Raw genomic sequence first — 22305 nt, forward strand, 5'->3', positions numbered from 1 at the left:
TCATGTGCGCGTTGAATGCTGGGAAATGTAGTCACGATTGTACAATAGAGGCTCTCTCAAAATCGCCGTATCCTCAGTGTTGAAATTAGAACAAGTTAGGAATCAACAGTCACATACAATGATCTGACAACAATATTCACCATGTCTGAACGAAAACAAGCGCTCCGGAGAAACATTTTGGCCGAAAGCAGGAAGTGCTCATGGGTCATGTGACATGCAGAAATGGCTGCGGTGCAGTGGTAAGATGCTATTTTCTTTGAAGCTCCTGAAAATCAATCAGATTTCATGTGTGTTGAGGTTGTTTTAGATCGCATGCATGTAGTGCAGATACACAGAGCTCCAAAATAAATCTCCTCGTTTGCTGACACATAAATCAGCAGGTCGCAGTGAGACGTGACAGTAGAGAATGTCGCTCTCTGAAAAGCTCTCTGCTCATTAAAACATGGATTTTCATCTCAGTCTGATATGGAAAGGCAAATGCTTGTAATTCGACACCAGCTTCATAAACTTACTGTTTACATTTTTTTTTTTTTTGATAACTCCAAAGACAGCACAGTCATGTCAAGGCACTTGTACACAAAACACAAAATTCCACATGGGAAGATGGAGATGGTGGAAAGAAAAAAAACCAACTCTTTTAACATGAGGAAACCTGCAGAACCAGACTCAGAGATGGTGGCTTTGGGGTGACGGGATAGAAGTAGAGAAAAGGATAAAACAGAGCAAAATACAACAGATTGTCAAAATGGATGGTTGCAGGAGCTTCAGATGATGAACATCCAGTTCCACTGTCAGAGATCCTGCAGGAAGGTAGAGAGAAGCTCAGTGTAAACCTACAGCAGCTTCACTAGGAAAAGGTCCAGCGTGGCCGGAAGAAGCCCTAACTGTAAGCTTCATTACACAGAAAGGTCTTAGCCTTACTTTAAATGTAGAGACGGTGTCAGCCTCCTTAACTGAAACTGGGAGCTTGTTCCACATTGGAGGAGCTTGAAAGCTGAATACTCTACCTTTCATTCAACTTTTAGAAAACCAAGGAACCTCCAGTAAGTCAGCACGCTGAGAACAAAGTGTTCTTCCGGGTTATTATGGGACTGACAGGTCTTTAAGATATGATAGAGCTTGGTTCTTCAGAGCTTTATAGAAGAAAATAGTGATTTTGAATTCTATTCTAGATTTTACAGGCGGAACTTTAACATAAACTCATTGATTGGCTCCAAGTTCTGGATAGCCACCTCAAAAGCAGGCTGTTTTTGTTTTGTCTCCAGGCGTTCCCGTGGGCGCAACTATGAGACAGAGCAGCAGAGGTGTCGCTGTCAGGGGTCTCCAGTCGAGTTCGGAGAATACCATCCCCTCAAACCCATCATGGTATCCAGTAAAAACTGTCAATGACAATGTGAGAGACTCTCTGATGCCGTTGAGTGACTCTCACCTCACTTCCATCTGTCTCTTCTCCATCCAGGTGACGGATACGAAGACCCGGCGTGGGGCGCGTAAGGGCAGCACCTCCTCCTCTTCGTCATCCTCCTCCTCCGTTCCCCCTTCAGACCCCCTCAGCTCAATGCTGGATGGGACCGACCCGCTCTCCATGTTTGCGGCGGCTTCTGGCAGCGAGACTCACGCCATGTCACACAGCACTTCTGCAGGGGTCAGTTCGTACTGCAGACAGAGCGAGTGATGCTCCAACAAACTTCATTTATTAAAGAATTTAATAGAATTTGTTTGACAGAAGTAAAGTGTGAGTTAATAGAAGTAGATGTTGTGCTTCTAGGACCTTGGGAGGAAGAAGAGAGAGAAGGAGGAAGAAGCCGTGGGATCAGACTTCGAGCCATGGTCATCCAAACGAGGGGAAATACTGTCCAGGTTCACCACAACTGAAAAACTCTCAATTGTGAGTCGTCCTTTAAATTTCAGCCAAGTTCTTCTGCAATCATAGTTTTACGTTTGCTTGTATGATTCACAATTTTTTTTCTTTCATGTCTGCTTGGATCAAAGACTTTTATCGACCAACTTTGCACTCGTCCTCGACTTGGATTTACTTCATGAAGTTGAATCTTAATTACAATTTCTTTGTTTTTGTAGAATCTCTTCATGGGCTCGGAAAAAGGTAGAACCTGCAGTTATATTCTACAATTCTACATGGATACACTATGATTATAATGTCTTTTAATGTCTGGTGGTTATCCTTATTTTTTCTGATTCAGTAAATGTTTATGCGGGATGTCTAACAGATTTTAGTTCCGGGGCGACATACATCCCAATTTCATCTTGAGTGGGCTGAACTGCTAAAATAGAGCCTTAAGACATTTGTTTTAAAAAAGTCAAAGTGTTTTTGCTTAGTGGTTTGGCGGACCAGACTGGAGCCTCTTGCAGGCCAATTTTAGCCCACGGGCCTTATTTTTTACACCCCTGTAAGTTAGTAATGTATTCATTCGCCCGAGTTTACGCTATGACACTGCAGTTTTAGATTCCAGCTGGTTTTGGTATACTGCATGTTATCCCATCTCTCAAGGAACCAAATATATCACTCTGTGAGCTCCTGTTGAAAGTGATTCTCTCCTGTTTTTCAAAAGGAAAAGCCCCCAGCCCAGGCACATCAGCTGTTTCGGAGAAAGTTCGCACTCGCTTGGAGGAACTGGATGATCTGGAGGAGGTATTTTTGTTTTTGCTCAGTTTTACAATCACCAGCCACAACATGAATTTTAAGCATCTAACTGAAGTCCAGAGTAAGGATCGGAAGGGAAAAGGTGCAACTTTTTGAAAACGCTCTGTCTCCGTGGAAATTTTAAAAAAGCAACTTTTCTTAAATGCTGCTACTGTGCAACCGGACCACAGCTGTAGTAAATAGTTGTTTTGCACATGCACGAGTGTCATGACTGCCTGTCCATATTCTCCTGGGACTTGGTCGTTTTATAGTTGAGAGTCTCCCGTAATACCAATCCAACTTCGTTGTCTGACCATGCAAATCTCCCTGTACTCATCATTGTTGATGTTTATAGTGTATTTTTGTCTATGTGTGTGGTTTATTTACAAAAACAACCGACAGCACTCACTCGTGGTTCAATAGGAACACTACATCGTTTTCAGTGTTTCTGCCGTTCCCACGTAAACCAACTTCGTCTTTAGAATGTTGCCGTGTAAATGTGAAAGTTTTCTGAAACGAAAACACAAAAATGATGAGTTTTCACTTAAAACGTATTAACGGGGCCTGAATCCAAATGACTTCCCATTGGATGGATTGATCACCTTGCACGGCACCATTGGTTTGTCCATCCGTCCATCCATTTTCTCCCGCTTATCCGTCTCCGGGTGGCGGGGGTGGCAGTCTGAGCACCGTCACCCAGAGCACATTGCACCGATTATGAACCTTTCCTGCTGGTGGTGAGCCCACGGGAAGGTGGCGCCCGGCGTGGGACATGAACCCACTACCCTGAGATCTCAAGTCTCATGCTCTACCAACTGAGCTCGCCGGGGGGCTACCATTGGTTTGTGTGAGTGTGAGTGGATGAATGTGATTCAGAAAAGAAAGGATACATTTGATATGTAAATATTAAGTATTGGAAGAAGTAAAAAAAAAACGCCTTTTTAACTCGACTCATTTGAAACTAAATTAAGTCAAAGCACTATGTCACGATCCAATCCATTACAGTTAAACATAGTTGTATACACTTGTTGTAAATATACGTACATCAATAAAAAGAAATGCATGCATGCACATATTTATTCTCGATAGGTATGATATAACATAACTCCAGTACGCCAGGATTTTCAGTGAGCTACATGCTCCTTGTTTGTGTGTCGCCAGGGTTCCCAGAGAGAGCTCCTGAACCTCTCCCAGCAGGATTACGCCAACCGCATCGAGGAGCTGAACCAGTCCCTGAAAGAAGCCTGGGCCTCCGACCAGAAGGTCAAAGCCTTGAAGATCGTCATCCAGGTAATCCATTGGTTTGAAACACTGGTGCATTACCTTTCTGTTCGAGAGTATCACCATGAAGCTGTGGTCTTTGTTGCAGTGCTCTAAGCTGCTGTCCGACACCTCGGTCATCCAGTTCTACCCCAGCAAGTTTGTTCTCATCACCGATATCCTCGACACGTTCGGTGCGTCATGACGCCAGGTTTCAGTTCTTTCCTTGTCAGAAGCATCGTTCCTGACTGCGGTCTCGCTTTGCTTGCAGGTCGGCTTGTGTTCGACAGAATCTGGACCATGTGTTCGGACCCTCGGCCGTTACCGGGTACGGATGAAAAACCAACCCGCGTTCTCTTTGCACCGGTCGCTGCGGTCAAGTTTTAATCGCCCACTTTTTTTGCGAGCCGTGGTTGCTCGTTTTTTTGTCCTGTTTCAGACAACTTCACGGTGGAAGATGTAAATGACACGGCGAAGGAGACGTGCCTCAACTGGTTCTTCAAGATCGCCTCCATCAGAGAGCTCCTGCCCAGACTGTATCCTCCGCCTCCCATCACAGCTCAGAACCTGTGCACTGAACTTTCTACATTTTAGTTACCTTAAATCCATCAAATACGGAAATAACATATTTGCTTGAGTGTAGAAGTTTTCCCATGAGGGCTAATGTTTTCATTCCAGTTTTGTCTGCATACTTCTGCAAATCAATTGAACTCATATTACTTTACTCATTAGTCCCATTCTGGGGGATTATTCCTCATTGGACTCAGAAGTGACTGTTCCATGAAGTTGACTCTTTAACCACAATACACAGATATGTTGAAGCTGCCATTCTCAAATGTAACCGGTTTCTCACCAAATCGTGAGTAACAACAGTTTATCAGTCAGTTGTTCCACCCTGAATTCACTTTTGGATAAAAGATCAAATGCGAGATTAAAGACACTGTTTTGTTTTGTTGTGAGTTGAAATGAAATATCTGTTTTCACAGCGGCATCCAGGAGACTCTCCCACGTTTGACCGCCATGATCAGGGGGATCGGAGATCCGTTGGTGGCTGCGTACGCCAGAGCTTACCTCTGCAGGGTGAGACGGCTCCTGTAATTCAAGTATTCAAGGCAGTCAGTGCACCGCATATTGTGTTTACACGACACCGTTTTTAGAAGAAAGGGGGGAAACTTTGTTGCGTATTGAATGAATGCTTGGACACTGCGAGCATAATTGACAGGTTTTTGGCTGGGCTCCTCGGTAAATGCAAAGCAGAAGATGATGAAGCATTGTCAAATATGCTTTAAAAAAAGGGGGGGTCGGAACATAATTCCACTGTTAAGGTGCTTGAAATTACACTGACAGCAAAGAATACTATTCCACGGTAAAACAGTTACACTGTAAAGGTGGTTAAAAGAGTTTGTAGTTTTATTTTATTGCGACCAATTTATCGCTGTTCAAAAGGTTGATGTTTGACAGACACTGCAGTGGAAATTGAAAAATAAAATGTGTGTCTGGTTGATAGTTGCGTGTGTGCCGGTGTCGGGTGGGGCAAACAAAGTGTTTTAGACCAAAGGGGAGACACATCTGATACTGAACGGGCCTTGAAGAAAAGCTTGTATCATACTGTTCTCTTATGTAAAGCATAGCACCAACTACTGGCCTAACGTGCAAACTGCAGCCTTTCTGTGATGCCATTCCCTCCCAGTTCTCACTGAACCGACGTGTTCTTTTATGACCTAGATTGGCATGGAAGTAGCCCCGCACCTCAAAGACAACCTGAACCGCAACTTCTTCGACTTGCTCGGCACCTTCCGGCAGATCAGCGGCGAGACGGTCCAGAATCAGCTGGTCCTGCAGAGGGTGGAGCCACCCGAGTATCTGACCCTCTACTCTCCGGCCATCAACTGGATCTTGCAGTGCATCGCCTACCGAGCTCCAGAGGTGCTCACACTGTGACTCTTGTAGGATAGGATGAATGAAAATGGGTCGGTGGGTGTGTTGGGGGATGAAACTGTTTTGGATGCTGATTGTGTTTCCATTTCAGCCGCTGCTAACGGAGATGATGGAGAGATGCAAGACATTGGGTAATAAGTAAGTAAGCTTTAAGCAATGAATTATTTTTTTCCATTAAAAATCCCACAATACCCCTCACGCGCCTGTCTCTATAGGGTCCCACGGTTGACAGTGTATGTCAACCAGAGTCATTCACTTTTCTTCCACTACCCACAGTGCATTGCTTCTAAATTCCGTTATGAGGGCGTTCAGGCCGGAGTTTGTTGCAGCGAGGGCAACAGACTTCATCAGTATGATTAAGGATTGTGACGAATCGGGCTTTCCGAAGGTCAGAAGACATGAACCTTTGCCACTATCAATGTACATGGTGGTAAATGTTCTGAATGAAAATATAGATGGACGCCTGCTGTGGTTTTCTCCTCAGCATCTGTTGTTTGGATCTCTGGGTCGTAGTCTGGCCTGCACAGACCCTCCAGAATCGGAGAGGCTGACGATCCTGAACGAAGCCTGGAAGGTCATCACCAAAGTGCGCAGTCCGCAGGTGACTCAGGACTCACACCAGCTTTCCAAAAGCACGTCGTTCTCGTCGAAAATGTCCCGGATACTCACCCCAGATTGACTCGTGTCTTTCAGGATTACATCAACTGTGCTGAAATCTGGGTCGAATTCACCTGCCGCCACTTCACAGTGAGTACAGCAAGGTCTGATTCCTCTCTGCAAAGCGTCTTGCTTCTCCTTGACGCCCCTCTTGTTTGTTTCAGAAACGTGAGGTCAACACAGTTCTGGCTGACATCATCAAACACATGACGCCTGACCGAGCGTTCGAGGACGCCTATCCGCAGGTTGATTCTTGAACCATCCCCCTCGCTCCACTCTGTCTGCTCCATACTGAACGTTTTGCTTTTCTGGCAGCTGCAGTCAGTGATCCAGAAGATCCTCACATACTTCCACGATTTCTCCGTTCTCTTCTCAATGGTGAGCGACGTTCGAGTCCAAACGCAGTGAAACTCCAGGTGGGCTGAGAAGAACTGCCACCCTCGTGCCACCTGTCTCTCTTTGTGTTCCTCAGGAGCGTTTCCTGCCCTTCCTAGACATGTTCCAGAAAGACAGCGTGAGGGTGGAGGTCTGCAAATCCATCATGGAGGTCTTCATCAAGTAAGCATCAAGATTTTTTTGTGGGGGGGCTGACCGCAGTCAGACAATGCTCCTCCTTAACATCTTTCACCCTTGGTGCAGACATCAGGTGGAGCTCACCAGAGACCCGGTCATCCTCAACGCCATGCTGCACATCTGCAAGACCATGCACGACTCTGTCAAGTATGGTGTTTGTCAAATACAAATGATTTTTTAGTTTTGGTTCTGTTGATGCCGCGATGTGTGTTTCATCCAGCTGCTCTGCTTTGTCCTGCAGCGCTCTCACTCTCGAAGACGAGAAACGATCTTTGGCTCTGCTCATCATCGGTTTCATCCGCGTGGTGAGACTCCTCCGCAGTTCAAATCTATTTCTGACTTTATTATTTCTGTTAACCATCCCCATGAAGCCTCCAGAGCCAACTGCACTGACACAATGCACCGCCTTTAAACGCATACGTCTCCCAACTCCTGCATGTTTGATCCCTGAGCGCCGTTTCTCTGGTGACTCTTTCCGTCCAGGTGTCCTTTGGCCGTGACTTCGAGCAGCAGCTGAGTTTCTGTGTCGAGGCCCGAGCCACGTTCTGCAACCTGGAGCCGGTGCTGGTGCAGCTCATCCATGTCAGTCTGCGTTTGTACCGCTGTCAATGAGCGCACACACACACACACACACACACACACACACGAACACATGCCCCCCCCGCTTCATGCTCTCTGTGTGACCTTGCGGTAAGCAGACGGTGAACCAGCTGGCCATGGAGACCAGGAGGGTGATGAGAGGGAGTCACTCCCGAAAAACCGCCGCTTTCGTCCGGGTGAGTCAGCACACACGGCCTCTCCCTCTCCCTTGGCCGTATGGGGTGGGTGGGTGGGTGGGTGGGGGCGATTTGTCAGCTCATGGTTGTGCACCCGTCTTTTCTCCAGGCATGCGCAGCGTACAGCTTCATCACCATCCCGTCTCTCAGCAGCATCTTCAGTCGTCTCAACCTCTACCTGTTGTCCGCTCAGGTTGCGTTGGCCAACCAGTGTCTCTCCCAGGGTGAGGGAGTTCTTTCTACATATTCCCTTTTTTTCTTCTACTCTTTTCTAATCTTCACTCCGCTCACATTTCGCCTTTTCCTCCAGCCGATGCTTTCCTGAAGGCGGCGGTCAGCGTTCTCCCCGAGGTTCCTCGCTCCATCAGCGTGGAGGGGAAGCTGCGCTCCTCTGAGAGCTTCCTGCTGGACTTCATCAACAACTTTCTTGCAACACTGCTGGTTGTCCCGGTAAGGAAGAGGCAGATGAGAATGACCTCAGGTCTTCCTCAGATCACACCACACAACCCTGATGACTGGGGATGACCCGACACCGACATCGGTATCAGGCCCGATATCGGAGTTTCCATGGCGACAGAGTTGCACCGTTTATAAAACGTTGAGATTTCCCCCGTTTCCATGGAGATGGGAATCAGAGCGTTTTTTAGTGATTCTGAGCACCGTTGCCATGTAAACAAAACAAACCCCCAAAATGTTACAAAAGTTTTCCATTTTCACTTGAAAGCATGTAAACGGGGCTTCAGCGTGAGTCTGGCGTTCTCCGACACGCCTCCGTGTGTTACAGGACCACCCGGAGCACGGGGTGCTCTACTTAGTCCGGGGTCTGCTGAACATGGTGCAGGATTACACCTGGGAGGACTCCAGCGACGCCAAGGTGCGAGTCTACATCAGCGCTCTGCCTCTCTTGGCTGCCATGAGTCAGGAGTCCTTCCTCTACTCCATCCCCGAAGGTAATATTGCTCGTTTTGATCACCTTTAGAAATTGTAGCCATTGCTCAGCACCGCTATGCGTTATGATAGTAATCTGTTACCGGCGGATTGCTGGAAATATTAGTGGACTTACACTAATTTGTTGTCTTTCCAACACCTTTGTCCAATATTGTGATTCCCAGGTTGCAAATGAGGCTTTGCTGCTGCACTGATATATGTATATATATATTTTTTTAATTTATAGAAAGTTTGGCCGTTTTCTGAACGTATCTTTTGTGCCTGTTTCAGTCGACTCCAATGAGACATTGTACGGAGGAGACCCCAAGTTTCTCTCTGAGATCAACAAGCTGTGCGAGACCCTGATCGGGCAGATCCTGGACCATCTGAAGACGCTCAGCCGGGACGATGTAAGGCCACACAGAGCAACCTCCCCCGTTACACACACAAAAGCTTTCTCATAGGGAAGAGTGGAGGTTTTTTAACTCACGTTTAATAATGTCAATAACTCATTTCAGATGTATAAATCATAAAAACTTACCTGTGTAGAAATATGCTCTGATATAACAGTTAATGTATTATGTGGCCATATCCCCGCAGCTACGGTGTATATAAACCCACACAAACAGTAAACATGTCTGAAAAGGAAGAAGCAAAGCTTATTTGATCCTACCTCTTCTTCTATATCTCAGATACAATTCAATATGTTCCTGAAGCTTATAAAGTCTGTTTGTTTCACTGCCTAGAATATTTAGTCAGCAGTTACATGTTGAAACCAAACTTCTGCTGGTATTTTATACTCGCAGGATAGAATCTTACACACCAACATGTGATCCAGATTTGATGGGTCAATTCTTCAGCGATGCAGTGAAACTGTGCTTCTTTGAGTCCTTTGCATGTTTTCTCCTCCGTCCTGCAGCAAAGCACACGGCGCCAAAGCGCCTTGGCCTTCTCCTTGTTCGGCGTCCTGCTGGCTCACGGTGAGCTGAGGAACAACAAGCTGAGCCAGCTGGTCGTCAACTTGTGGAACCTCAGCCACAAACACGGACACTGCGAGACTCCGATGTCTGTGAGTTGGTGTTTCACTTCTTCTGTCCAGCAGCTCAGCCATGCTTACCTCACTTATAGTCCAGAAAGTACCGTCCTCTCCACACGTCGGTCTGGTCCTGGAATGGCAACCTTTTTTCCCCCACATCCGGTAGTGCTGTTGAGTCGCTGCAGGGGGCTCCAGGTCTCATTAATGAATCGCTATGTTTTAAGAACAGTTCACAAAATGCAACCAAACAAAAGAGCAGAAGTGAGGAGAGTTCAGTTCAAGTTTTCCTTTCAAAAAGTTCAATTCTCCAACAAACAAACATTTTTTGAGCTTTCTGACGACACCAGTTTCTTTTATTTGGATCTTTATGTTTTGTATGTTGTGTGATATTTGGGTGTGACATGCTTTTGAAAAGTACTTTTTGTCACTTTCCACCAAATAAAATCCACAAAACATGTTCATCTTTTTCGACTTTTAATAGTTTTTAGTAGATGTGACTGCTTTTTCAAAGCAGGATTTTCAACTGTTTGAACCATTTTGAGCCTTTTTAAGTGTTCCTCACTTTCCACATTTTCTCATGGATTTGAAGCAATTTTTGCAATTTTGAGCAGTGTTTTTCCATGCTGGGTTTAGAAGGTTTGCCCTTTTAGTAACAAGATAATTTTTGATAATTGGTGTCTAAATAAGAAAAGATAAAACTCTTTCGCACCATAATATGCAGTGAAAGCCACAAATGGTGGCTGTTTTACTTTGCTCTTCATTTATCTGCGCCATTATTATTGATTCATACAGCTGGAGGTTATTTCCATTTGAAGAAACACGCTTTCTTGTGAACGAAAATAAATCTGGCTGGAACAGTTCCTTGATGTCTTGCGCCAGGAAAGACGGGCAATCTGAGCTAAACATCTGCAGTCTTAAGTCAAACAGTGAAACAACTGACTTTTAGGAAGAAGTTGATGAAATCTGAAGAACTTAGACGGATGAGATTGCTCCGTGTTTGCCTGCGATGGACTGGTGACCTCTCGAGGGTTAAATCATATGAAAAATGTGAGATTTCCTCTGTATTGTAGTTTAGTGGAGATGTTTATTTCTCTCCCAACCGACTGAGGACACCAGACACTGCAGCTCAACACACCATGTCCCAGATCTTCTCAGGACTTCTGTTGAGTTGAATCAGTTTTCCCGTATAAATCCACATCCAGAGTGTTTCATACGACTGCCTCGTTGCTTTCAATCTGCAGGAGAACGTTTTCAATGTATTTGACTCGCTGCTGAAGCCTGATCTCTTTGACTGTGGACCGACGGTGTTCTGGTCTCTTTGTGCTTCAGGTTCGGACTCTGGAGTCCATCAAGCATCAGGCTCAGCAGCCTGACACGGCTCACCTGTCGGACACAGTCCAGAGGCTGGCGCTACAGTCCCGCACCTGAACACCGACCGTCTGGCCGTTTGGAGAAATGTCGTGTCCATAAAAACACAAATTATCTTGAAGAAATGTTTCAGAGCCCTTTTAGGTTTGACAGATTCACACACTTAGTTGAGATTGTGATGAATAATAAACTAATTGCAGCCACAAAACGGCTGATTTTGTTCAACATTGAAGCATTTTGAAACCGTTTCCAGTCCCTTTCATTCTGGTCAAGAAATAAACTTTGATTAAAGAAACTAAGAATTGTTTGAAGTTGTTGGAGAGTCAATCTTTTCAAACTAGTTTTATGAAACTCCGAGTCGAGGGTTTGTCCTTGTGTGTTTCAGGAGAAAAGAGAAGAAGCTTTATGGCTCAACCAAGAAAACTTCATTGCTTTCTCACATTAAATGAGCTGAAAGATTAAATAACAACAAAGTGCTTTTTGATTAATGGAATTCAAGCTTCTGGTCATTTTCTTCACTCTTCAAACATTCCTTCATGTTTTCTGTCTAAACAACAACAATATATAGACTAATGTTAAAAAGTCAACGGTCTGGAAACACTTTTTTATTCAATCCGTGTTTGATCAATCAGTACAGAAAAGTACATTTCATCAACTATCATCAGACCTTCCTTATTGGACTTTTAGGAAATGATTCCAAAGATTTACAAATCACATTTATTAACCTTTATAAAAAGACTAATCAGTTTCTCTCTGAACAAGTTTATGAAAATTATATTCAATAATACATTTTTCAAGCAATTATGTTAATCCCTCACCCCGAGTCTCTCACACGCACACACACACACACACACACACACACACACACACACACACACACACACACACACACACACACACACACACACACTACAGCCGAGGGAAAACACAGATACACTACAAGATATAAATCAAAGACATGATCACATGCAAATGTCATGAAAACAAACAAGAATCCAAATCATCCAGAGATCACAACAAAAATCTACTACCTGCATCAAAATAGAAATAATTGTAGTTTCAAATAAAGAAATAAAACTATGAAAATGACCAACTATTCCCCCATTTGTACATGTTGCTGCTTTCAGATTAACAGATTACACCTCACACAAGATGACTGACAAAACAAAAGCGGATTCAAACTTTAACAACAGAGCTCCACACTGCACCAACGTGACGCCTCCTCTGGAGTTTATCTGCATCAAACAACATCACAACTCAAAACAAAAACCCTCTTTGCATCCAGACTTGATGAAAAGTTTCTAAAACACAAAGAAATGAATCTCTGTTCATGTTTCTGTGACAAAGCTGTGAGAGACAACTTCAGTGTGGAGAAGCTGCAGAAACAAACATCAGCAGAAGAAGAAAAGATGAACAAGTGTTGATGATGGCTGTTTGATTGACACCTGATCTGTGTGCAGTGTAGAAAGAAAACTACAAAATAAAAGCAAATCACTGCACCTGTTGTGACCTCAGTCTATTTCAGTCTCATGAACTCTGCACTGCTTCCAGAGAAGGACCAATCATCAATCCAGACTCCAGCGAGGAGCGGCTGAGTGAATGTGGTCTGGACTCTGTGGAGGAGAGTCATGGTTTCAGAGACGCTGTAGAAGGACAGAATACCTGCTGTGTGATCCAGGTACACTCCCACTCTGGAGGAAGGACGGCCTGACACTGGAGTTTTAGCTTTGTTGTGATAAAAACTAGAGCCGCTGTCAGAACAAAGTAAAGCCCATGATTTGTCATTAGAACCAAATGAACTTTCAGCCCAGCCTTCTCTGCTGATATTTTTGTATGAGACTGCTACACCAATGTATCCTCTCCACTCCACCTCCCAGTAACAACGTCCAGTCAGACTCTCTCTACTCAGAACCTGATAATGTGAAGTGAATCTGTCTGGATGTTGAGAATAAGGCTGTTTATTCTTCATTAATGTGACTTTTCTGTTTCCCTCTGACAGTAGCATATATTTGTTTGCTGTGTTTGGATCCAGTGTGAGTTCACGAGAGTATTTGAGGAAAGCAGCTCTGGTCGTTGGCTCTGGTTGAGGCAGTAAAACATCCACTTCAGTCACTCTCAGTGAGATGTTTGTCCACGTCTCACTCAGGACGTCCTGTAGTTTCTTTGGGACTTCTGACACAGCTGCTGTCACGTCCTCAAAGTATCTGAGAGGAGCCGTCTGGAAGCTGGAGGAGTGTGTGGACTGACTGAGAGCAGACAGTGAGGGGAAGCTGAGCAGGAAGTGCTTGTGGTCCTCTGTGTGTTCCAGCTGCTCCAGCTGCTCGTCTTTCCTCTTCAGCTCAGCGATCTCCTGCTCCAGCTTCTCCTGAAGCTCTCGCACTCGACTCGCCTGTGTTTGCTGCTGGGATCTGACCTGCTGCTCCACATCTCTGCTTCTCTCCTGGATGAGACGGATCAGCTGGCTGAAGATCTTCTCACAGTCCTCCACTGTCTGATCAGCAGAGACGTCCAGGTTCTTCACCTCCTGTTCCAGCAGCTTCACGTCTTTCTCTGCGTCCTGGATCCTCTGCTGGATGATCTGTCGACTCTCCTCCAGCCCCCTCTGCCTCTCCCTCCTTTCTGCTGCAGCTGACACGATGTCGTGGCCTTTGTGTTCGTCCACGGAGCAGAGAAAACAGATACACTGCTGATCAGTGCGGCAGAACATCTTCATCACCTCATCGTGACGAGAGCACATGTTCTCCTGCAGCTTCTTGGAGGGATCCACCAGCTTGTGCTTCTTCAATGCAGCTGCATCATAATGAGGCTGAAGGTGCTGCTCACAGAAAGAGGCCACACACACCAAACAGGACTTGGAAGCTTTCAGTTTCCTTCCAGTGCAGACGTCACAGGCCACATCTTCAGCTCCAGCATAGCAGTGATCAGCAGGAGCAGCTTGAAGTCCGCTCCTCTTCAGCTCCTCCACTAAAACTGCCAACATGGTGCTTTTCACCAGGACAGGCCTGGCTGGGAACGTCTGCCTGCACTGAGGGCAGCTGTGGACTTTCTCCTCATCCTCGTCACCCCAGCAGCTTTGAATACACTTCATGCAGTAGCTGTGTCCACAGGGAATAGTCACCGGCTCCTTCAGGAGATCCAGACAGATGGAACAAGAGAAGCTCTCTCTGTCCAGCTCAACTCCTTTCTGCGCCATTTCTCCTCTCTGTGGCTCCGACTGTTAGTTTCACTTCCTGACAAGAGAAACTGCTTTGAGAAGTGATCTCCACGTCATGTGTTTGTTCAATACCTGGAGCCTATCAGCTGCTGCTCCCCACCTCTGATGGTTCCGCCTTCCAAAGAGATCTGAAGGGGAGGGAACAAGGTTCTATGTGGAGGGGTGGAGCTCATTAGTTTAACTTCAGTCTGGATTGAATCATGTAATTACACAGAACAAACATGTATATAACTTCACAGTTACAATACATGACATAAATGATATTGCTCAATCAATTCCAAAATCTTTTTTTTTTTAATTAAAGATGAAGCTGATCAAGTTGTAGATTTTTAGTTTTCAGTTCAAAAACTCAGCTGCAGCACCCTGCGACCCTGAACTGGATAAAGCTGTATAGAAGATGGATGGATGTCTGTTAGGTTATTTATAAAGGATTATCTCTACGATTTAGAACTACAAACATTTAAAACAAAGCTTGTTTACATATTGTACATTTTGTTTGAGCTGCTTAAATGACTTTTATTAAATAATTAGTTGTTTTTTTTTTGCTTTGCTTACTTTGGCAGTTTTCATTGATTTGTGCTCTGTTGCTTCGTGGCTGAAATAACTGCACAACATCTCAAACTTACGTTCCCTCTTTACTTATCTTAGTGAACAAGGTACAAGAACATTTCTAGAGTCCAGCTTCTTCTGTGTTTCTAACTCTGAACGTAGCTTTCAGTAGGTAACATTAGGGAAGGTCGCCCTCTACTGGGCAAACCTTGTAACATGTTTACATTATATTAACAGCCTTAATATTCAGTATTCCACATGCTCTTTGACTCATTTTTATCCATTTGAGCTGTTTAGTCATTTCATAGTTTCAAACTACCGGTATTTATTTTTGTTCTTACTTTTTGGCATGGTCCTCATTAATTTGATCTTTTTACAAACTGTTTTTACATTCTCACATTATTTCCAGTGACACCTTTGACAACATTGGTAATATTTTGGTTTATTGTGCTGGACTTTTCTTTGGACTCCAGTGTTTCCTCAGTCGGAGCCCCCTGCACCGGGGAGGGGGCTCCTGGTTCTGTCCCGGGTGACGCTGGCTCGGGGTCCGCTCTGCCCTGGTGAGGTGGGAGGTCCTGGTCCTGCCATGGCCTTCTGGCGGTCTGGGCTCTTCCCCTGCACGGGTCTGACCAGGCTTCTTGTTTGGCCCCCGGGTGGTCCGGGGTTCTGTTACTGAGGGCCCCCATGGATTTGATCGTGTTTCCTCTCTTGTTCTGGTGCTCAGCCACATCTTTCCATTGATAATAATCATTTTTGTAATGAGCTTTGTAACACTTCTGGAGTCATTACAGTGCCTAAGTCAGTACTAGGGTCAGTGCTAGGTTTGACTACTGGAGCAGTAATGAGTACCACATACTTCAATGACCACAGACCAGAGAATAATTAAAATTTTTGCCGGCTTAAGTTTATAAAATTAAAACAGAAACAGTTGACATACAATTAACAACAGTTGACATGTAATTAACAGACAGTTGACATACAATGAACAAGTTCCACTTCCCTTTTTTAGAGGAATAGCCCTTTAGGGCTTTGAGATACTAGTTGCACTTGGATTAGGTTATTTAAATTCAAGGTTTGTCTTTCCCTTTTTATTATTCGAGTTAACTCATGGTTTATTTGGAATTTTAGTTCATTTCTTTAGTTCCAAAATTCTAATTCCAGTTGATTAAGGTTCGTTTCAATTATTAACCATTTCAGTTTTTGCACAGAAATTACAACCATAGTTCATTTAACACCATTTTGCATTTCATGTATGATTGAAAAAAAAAAACCTATGAAAATCACAACTCAAACTAAATTCAGCAAACGACTGAACAATCAATTGTCTCTTTTCCTTCATGCATGAATCCTGTGTTTCCCAGACCGCTGCAGGTTGCAGAGAAGTGTGGATCAATACCAGGTTTTGATGAACCCACAGAACCTCCAGAAAAAGGGGGTTTGCTTTTCAGGACTCACACACAGTTCAATGGATCCTTAGGTGGCTCGCCATCGGGTTTCCTGTACCTGCATTTATTTACTCCGTTTATTTATTTAATATTAAGGTTTAATGAATGGTACAATATTAAAGATTGACAGTTACTTGTGTCTGGTTTTACAAAATTGAAATGGTTAAATAAAGTATGTTTATGAATTGTTTGCACTGTATGAGAATTTTTAATTAAATAACTTTTATTTTGTATTGTCTTGTAGTTTTCACGGTGCTCAGCTATGCTCAACTGCGAAATAAAAGGGGCATTGAGAAGCATCAGTCGAGACTCCAGCGTCTTGTTCTTTCAACCCAAGGGCCGTTATAGGATTTAAATGTCACTTAATATCCAAGATGATAAAAGGCTGCCAATTCCCCTGCACTCTGAAGAATCGTAGTTGTTTATTTTTGTAATAAAACCACAAACACATGCAATATGCTATAAAGACTAACAATGGCGAGCTGCACAAACATTCAACGAAGTTGGATCATTAATAAAGTTGATTTTTCTGACTCATTGTTGCTGAGATGGAGAGCCGGTGAAGCAACTGAAGAACGGATGTGATGTGTTCATATTTGCTCTCATCAGGATCCAGGCAGCACTGTTCTGAATGTCTGGGCCTTTTTAATAGAAGTTTAATCTGGAGGAGGAAAAGGTGAGTGCCGCCAATGAGCTTTGTTAACTTTGCCAGTATTTGTCTTTATAACCCGATTTTTATGGTGGTAGGTGTGTGTGCACTTTGTGCTGCATTTTATTGTATATAAAGTACTCTGTACATAAAACTTGTTTTACTTCAGTTCATCTTACAGACTTGATAACCTAAACATGACATGAGGCCTTCATGTTTATCACTTTTACCTCCTGTGATTCTTCCCAACATCTTAAGATCTTCCCACCTGGATGCAGAAGATGCCTCTTTGCTGTAACTGCTCACAGTTCCGGGGGCTCCTATTAATATTCCTGGTGTTGTAAAGCTGCAGGTAGCAGCGATAGAAACACACAACATGATGGTAATAAACAAACAGGAGACGGTTTAGGTTTTTTTCCCAGACATTCTCAAACTCTTCACTGTTGTACTTTATTTACTCGGTTAGTGAATTGTGAAGGTGAGCGGTGCTCAGAGCAGGTGAGCGGCTAAACCCAACTACTGGACGGAAAGAACCGGATTCCTAAACCGAAAAGGTGATTGCCTTCCAGTTTCTCTCTGTTTGTGCTCTGTTTTAGCTCCTATTAGCACCTGTCTCGTCATGGCTTCCCCCTCCTCTCCTCCTATTTTTTCCTGCTCCAAATGTCAGATGTTTAGCTACACCTCGACCTCAGTTACTGACACAGGGACCTGTGAAAAGTGTAGCTTTATTGTAGCACTTGAGGCGAGGCTGAGTCAGCTTGAGGAACGTCTCCTCTCTGTCGAGCTTAGGGCTAGCCCTGTAGCTAGTAGGCAGCCACCAGGTTTAGCTGGAGCGGAGCGTTCTAGCTTAGCAGCGCAGGTAGCAGCTAACTTTAGCCCCCCCTCAGTGGCTCCCGAGCAGCCGGGGGAACAGGGCGGTTGGGTGACTGCCAGGGGTAAACGTAGCAGCAAGAAGTCTACCGGACATCCCCTCTACACCCCGCAGGCCTCCGTCAGTGTCTCCAATATGTTTGCCCCACTCAGCAGCACGTTGGTTGAGAAGGACACGCTGGTTATTGGCTCCTCAATAGTGAGACACGTTAACCTAGGACAACCAGCGGCCACAGTTAGCTGCCTGCCTGGGGCCAGAGCAGGCGACATTGAGTCCCAGCTAAAGCTAATGACCAAGAGTAAACGGAGATTTAAACGGATTGTAATCCACTGCGGTGGAAACGACGTTCACCTGAAGAAGACTGAGGTCCTCAAAGCTAACGTAGAGTCAGTGTGCACATACGCGCGGACCATTTCAGACGAAGTAGTTTTCTCTGGCCCCCTCCCAAACCTCATCAGTGACGAGATGTTTAGCCGCACGTCATCTTTTAACCGCTGGCTGTCAGGGTGGTGTCCCAGTAACTCGGTAGGCTTCATTAATAATTGGAAGTCCTTCTGGGGCAAGCCTGGTCTCATCAGGAGGGACGGCATCCATCCCACGTTGGATGGAGCGTACCTCTTATCTAGAAACATAGTTAAAAGCTTAGCTCCTCCATCCTGACGCACCAGAGTGGGGACCAGGCAACAGAGTCGCAGTCCTACACGCCTCTCTGAGTTTCCCTCTCGGCAGTCACCAACCATAGCTAACTTAGTTAAACATCCCATAGAGACTGTGTCTATCCCTCGGACCACCACAAGTATAAAACTATCTAAACCTAGGAAAACAACTTCTAATGACTACAAAAACTTAATCCGTATCAAGTGTGAAACTAGACAAAATCAAGACAAAAAAAATTAAATGTGGTTTCCTAAACATTAGATCTTTATCATCCAAAGCTCTTCTAGTCAATGATCTGATCACCGAACACAACATTGATCTCTTTGGATTAACAGAAACCTGGCTACGTAAAGATGAGTATGTTAGTCTAAATGAAGCCTCCCCTCCAAGTCATACTAACACTCAAATAGCTTGTGAAAGTGGTCGAGGAGGGGGCGTGGCAGCCATCTATAACTCTCAGTTACTAATTAGTATTAACCCAAAATCCAACTTTAGTTCTTTTGAGAGTCTGAGCATGACCATGCGACACCCGTCAAATAAAATAGTAAATTCTGTAGAATTTGTAATCATTTATCGTTCTCCTGGACCTTATTCAACTTTTTTAACTGAATTCTCTGAATTTTTGTCAGATCTAGCCCTGACTAAAGATAAGGTTATCATGGTAGGAGACTTCAATGTTCATGTTGACGTAGAAAATGATAGTTTCAGTGCCAGCTTTAAATCTACACTTGACTCTCTAGGTTTCTCTCAGGTAGTAGACGGGCCTACCCATAAACATCTACACACCGTATACTGTTGCTAGCTCAGATATTGAATACCTAACAAACAGTCTGACAGATATGCTAAAAACAACGCTAGACGACATAGCTCCTGAAAAAATGAAAATGAAAAAACAGGAAAAGTCATCCCCATGGTTTAACTCATCAACCCGCGAGCTTAAACAACGCTCCCGTAGATTAGAAAGAACTTGGCCTTCAACAAAAACAGACATAGATTATATAGCCTGGAAGGATAGCTTCAAAACTTATAAGAAAGCTCTGAGTAGAAGTAGAACTAATTACTACTCATCCTCAATAGAAGAAAACAAAAACAACCCTCGCTTTCTTTTCAGTACTGTAGCCAAACTGACCAAGAACCAAAATAGCGTCAAGCCCACCATTCCTATCAATATATGTAGTGAGGACTTCATGAAGTTCTTTCAAAATAAAATTACAACGCTTAGGGATAACATCCATCAAACCCTACCGTCCGTTAGCCCCATAACAGAGGAACTGGTAGAGGTCTTCTATCTGTTTTAGTTCTTCTGGACCTTAGTGCTGCATTTGATACTGTCGATCATAATATACTTTTAAGGAGATTAGAAGATGCTGTTGGCATTAAAAACTTAGCCTTAAACTGGTTTAAATCATATTTATCTGACCGGTTTCAATTTGTTCATGTAAATAACAAATCTTCAATGCATGAACGGGTCCTGTGTGGAGTACCACAAGGCTCCGTCCTCGGACCGATATTGTTTAATCTCTATATGTTACCACTCGGAAATATTATTAGGAAACACAACATTAACTTTCATTGTTATGCAGATGATACTCAGCTATATTTATCAATTAAAGCCAATCAGGCCGACCAACTTGTTAAACTAGAGTCCTGCCTCAGGGACGTTAAGTCCTGGATGTCTATCAACTTCTTAATGCTCAACACATCCAAGACTGAGGTTATAATCGTAGGTCCTAAAAAGCTCAGGGATAACTTTTCAGATCGTCTGATTACCTTAGATAATATTACCTTAACCTCTAACAGTGATATTAGGAACCTGGGTGTTATTTTTGATCAGGATCTGTCCTTTATTTCCCATGTTAAACATGTCTCCAGGACAGCCTTCTTCCATCTAAGGAATATTGCAAAAATTTGAAACTTCTTGTCCTTCAAAGATGCAGAAAATTGTTTTCATGCCTTTGTGACTTCAAGATTAGATTATTGTAACTCCCTAATGTCAGGCTGTCCAAACTCCTCTGTTAGGATCTTACAGATAGTGCAGAACGCTGCTGCAGGTTTCCTAACCAGAACTGGAAGAAGAGAGCACATCTCCCCAGTCTTAGCATCCTTACACTGGCTTCCAATTAAATCTAGAATAGAATTCAAGATCCTTCTGATCACAAATAAAACTCTTCATCAGAAGGCTCCGTCCTATATCGAGAAACTTCTAGAAGTGTCTCACCCTCCACGAGCCCTTCGCTCTGAGGATGCAGGACTGTTGGTAATCACTAAAGTCCATAAAAGTAAAACAGGAGGCAGGAGTTTCAGCCATATGGCTCCTTTACTCTGGAATCAACTAGCAGCCTCGGTCCGAAGGGCCGACACCATTAGTTTATTTAAGAGTAGACTAAAAACCTTCCTCTTTGATAAAGCTTATCATTAGGAATAAAATAGGAGCACTAAGTTGAGCTGCTATAGGCCTAGACTGCTGAGGGGATTTTCTCTCTCCCGTTAAAGGGAGTAACTCTACATTTGGAGCTTCGGTTTCCTGTCTTTCTTTCTTTCTCTCTGTGTAACAACATTACTGTAGCCACCAGATACTGCCACCGTCTTTTTTTCTCCCTGACAGGAGGGGAGCAGGATCCAGGGGATCAGACCCAAGACTCACAGAGTGGAGTTACCACGGTCCTACTACCCGACCCCACCACAGCACCGGGACCCCACCGCAACGGCACGGCCCTTAAACTCCAGACTGAGATTGGTTCATCATCAGACCAACGCTCATCATAGACTTTTCTTAGTATTTGTATTTATCTGGCCTGTCTGCCACTCTCTCTCTCCCTCTTCTATTCCTCTCCCTCCCTGTCCTATCCCATGTACTTCTCCCCCCAACCGGTCAAGGCAGATGGCCGCCCTTCCAGAGTCTAGGGTCCGTCCCACGGTTTCTTCCTGAAGAGGGACTTCTTATGAACTTCTCTCCATGCGAGGGAGTTTTTCCTGGCCACTGTTGCTTGTTACATCTGCTTGCTTTGGAAGGGTTTAGTTGTGTTCTGTTGTACTCTATCATTGTAAGAGCGCTTTGAGATGTTTGTTGATGTGATTTAGCGCTTTACAAATGAAATTGAATTGAATTGAATTGAATGTTGTGGCCCAAGACGAGGGGCCGTCGGAGCATCCGGAGGAACGCGATGAAGGAGACCACCACCTCTTGGACGGTGTTGGCGGTGCTGGTACAGCCTCCGCCTGCGCACACGGAAGCCGGTCACTTCGGACGCTCCTCTCTGCATCCGACATCGCGGGACAACGTAGAGGTTCAGCGAGTGGTCTCCACTGACTGCGGCCAGCTGGACGATCTCACAGTTCTTATCTGGAAACATTAGGAAAAAAGCAAGGACTCACTATCGCTTCATTTACTTGGAAAGATGTGTGAAAATCCACCGTCCAAGATGTAGTCTTCTTAGACCAGAACAGACTCAAAATATCACCTTGTGTCAAAAAGCGGTATTACAAGATGCCAAGCAGGTGCCATTCTTAACTTCAGCAAAAATCTACAAATCTAAAGAAAACAAAGGCCCTGTTTACACGACATGTCGAGTGGCAACGCATCGTTTTCGCGCATTCGTTTCAGAAAAGTTTAGCATGGGGAGCGAGGCGGGGCTTAAATGGAGTAGGACGCGAGTTTGGGGGCTCCTGCCGATTTCGTTAAAAAATTGTAATTCCTTCGCGCTTATTGGTCACATATTCATTTTTATTCTACTTTGGCACACC

General features: G+C 44.4%; 2 protein-coding genes across 3 annotated transcripts; one reads left to right on the forward strand and one right to left on the reverse strand.

The window, feature by feature from the left end:
* The first annotated feature begins 29 nt into the window (after positions 1 to 29).
* vps35l (VPS35 endosomal protein sorting factor like) lies at positions 30 to 11481 on the forward strand. 2 transcript variants are annotated; one of them, XM_080482975.1, is made up of 30 exons: positions 30 to 239; positions 1266 to 1365; positions 1460 to 1645; positions 1769 to 1888; positions 2080 to 2104; positions 2571 to 2650; positions 3803 to 3931; positions 4011 to 4095; positions 4173 to 4229; positions 4341 to 4437; positions 4713 to 4760; positions 4888 to 4981; positions 5627 to 5827; positions 5931 to 5977; positions 6116 to 6227; positions 6324 to 6440; positions 6533 to 6586; positions 6661 to 6741; positions 6812 to 6874; positions 6969 to 7054; positions 7136 to 7216; positions 7311 to 7374; positions 7553 to 7651; positions 7768 to 7845; positions 7955 to 8069; positions 8156 to 8295; positions 8630 to 8795; positions 9064 to 9182; positions 9692 to 9841; positions 11138 to 11481. In XM_080482975.1, exons 1-30 carry the CDS (start codon positions 223 to 225, stop codon positions 11234 to 11236), a joined length of 2910 nt encoding a protein of 969 aa, XP_080339101.1. In that variant the 5' UTR covers positions 30 to 222; the 3' UTR covers positions 11237 to 11481. The 2 variants fall into 2 exon arrangements, with proteins under 2 accessions (XP_080339101.1, XP_080339102.1); XM_080482976.1 differs by lacking the exon at positions 1266 to 1365 and having other exon boundaries at positions 213 to 239.
* A 1193-nt stretch (positions 11482 to 12674) lies between these two features.
* Positions 12675 to 14375, reverse strand: LOC308121645 (tripartite motif-containing protein 16-like). The gene is made up of 2 exons (XM_080483012.1): positions 13023 to 14375; positions 12675 to 12894 (listed from the first exon to the last, which is right to left on the reverse strand). Exons 1-2 carry the CDS (start codon positions 14367 to 14369, stop codon positions 12811 to 12813), a joined length of 1431 nt encoding a protein of 476 aa, XP_080339138.1. The 5' UTR covers positions 14370 to 14375; the 3' UTR covers positions 12675 to 12810.
* Between the last annotated feature and the right edge of the window lie 7930 nt (positions 14376 to 22305).

The sequence above is a fragment of the Lipophrys pholis genome, assembly GCF_963383615.2.
Source record: "Lipophrys pholis genome assembly, chromosome: 1".
NCBI lineage: Eukaryota > Metazoa > Chordata > Actinopteri > Blenniiformes > Blenniidae > Lipophrys > Lipophrys pholis.

Bases quoted from the DNA above. Each gene is read 5' to 3' on its own strand.
- vps35l (XM_080482975.1), top strand. The intron at 4,438-4,712 runs GTATCCTCCGCC...CACAATACACAG, and splicing joins AGAGAGCTCCTGCCCAGACT to ATATGTTGAAGCTGCCATTC. The intron at 8,296-8,629 runs GTAAGGAAGAGG...CGTGTGTTACAG, and splicing joins CAACACTGCTGGTTGTCCCG to GACCACCCGGAGCACGGGGT.
- LOC308121645 (XM_080483012.1), bottom strand. From the start codon at position 14,369: ATGGCGCAGAAAGGAGTTGAGCTGGACAGAGAGAGCTTCTCTTGTTCC. The intron at 12,895-13,022 runs GTAGCAGTCTCA...CAAAGCTAAAAC, and splicing joins AGTGGAGAGGATACATTGGT to TCCAGTGTCAGGCCGTCCTT.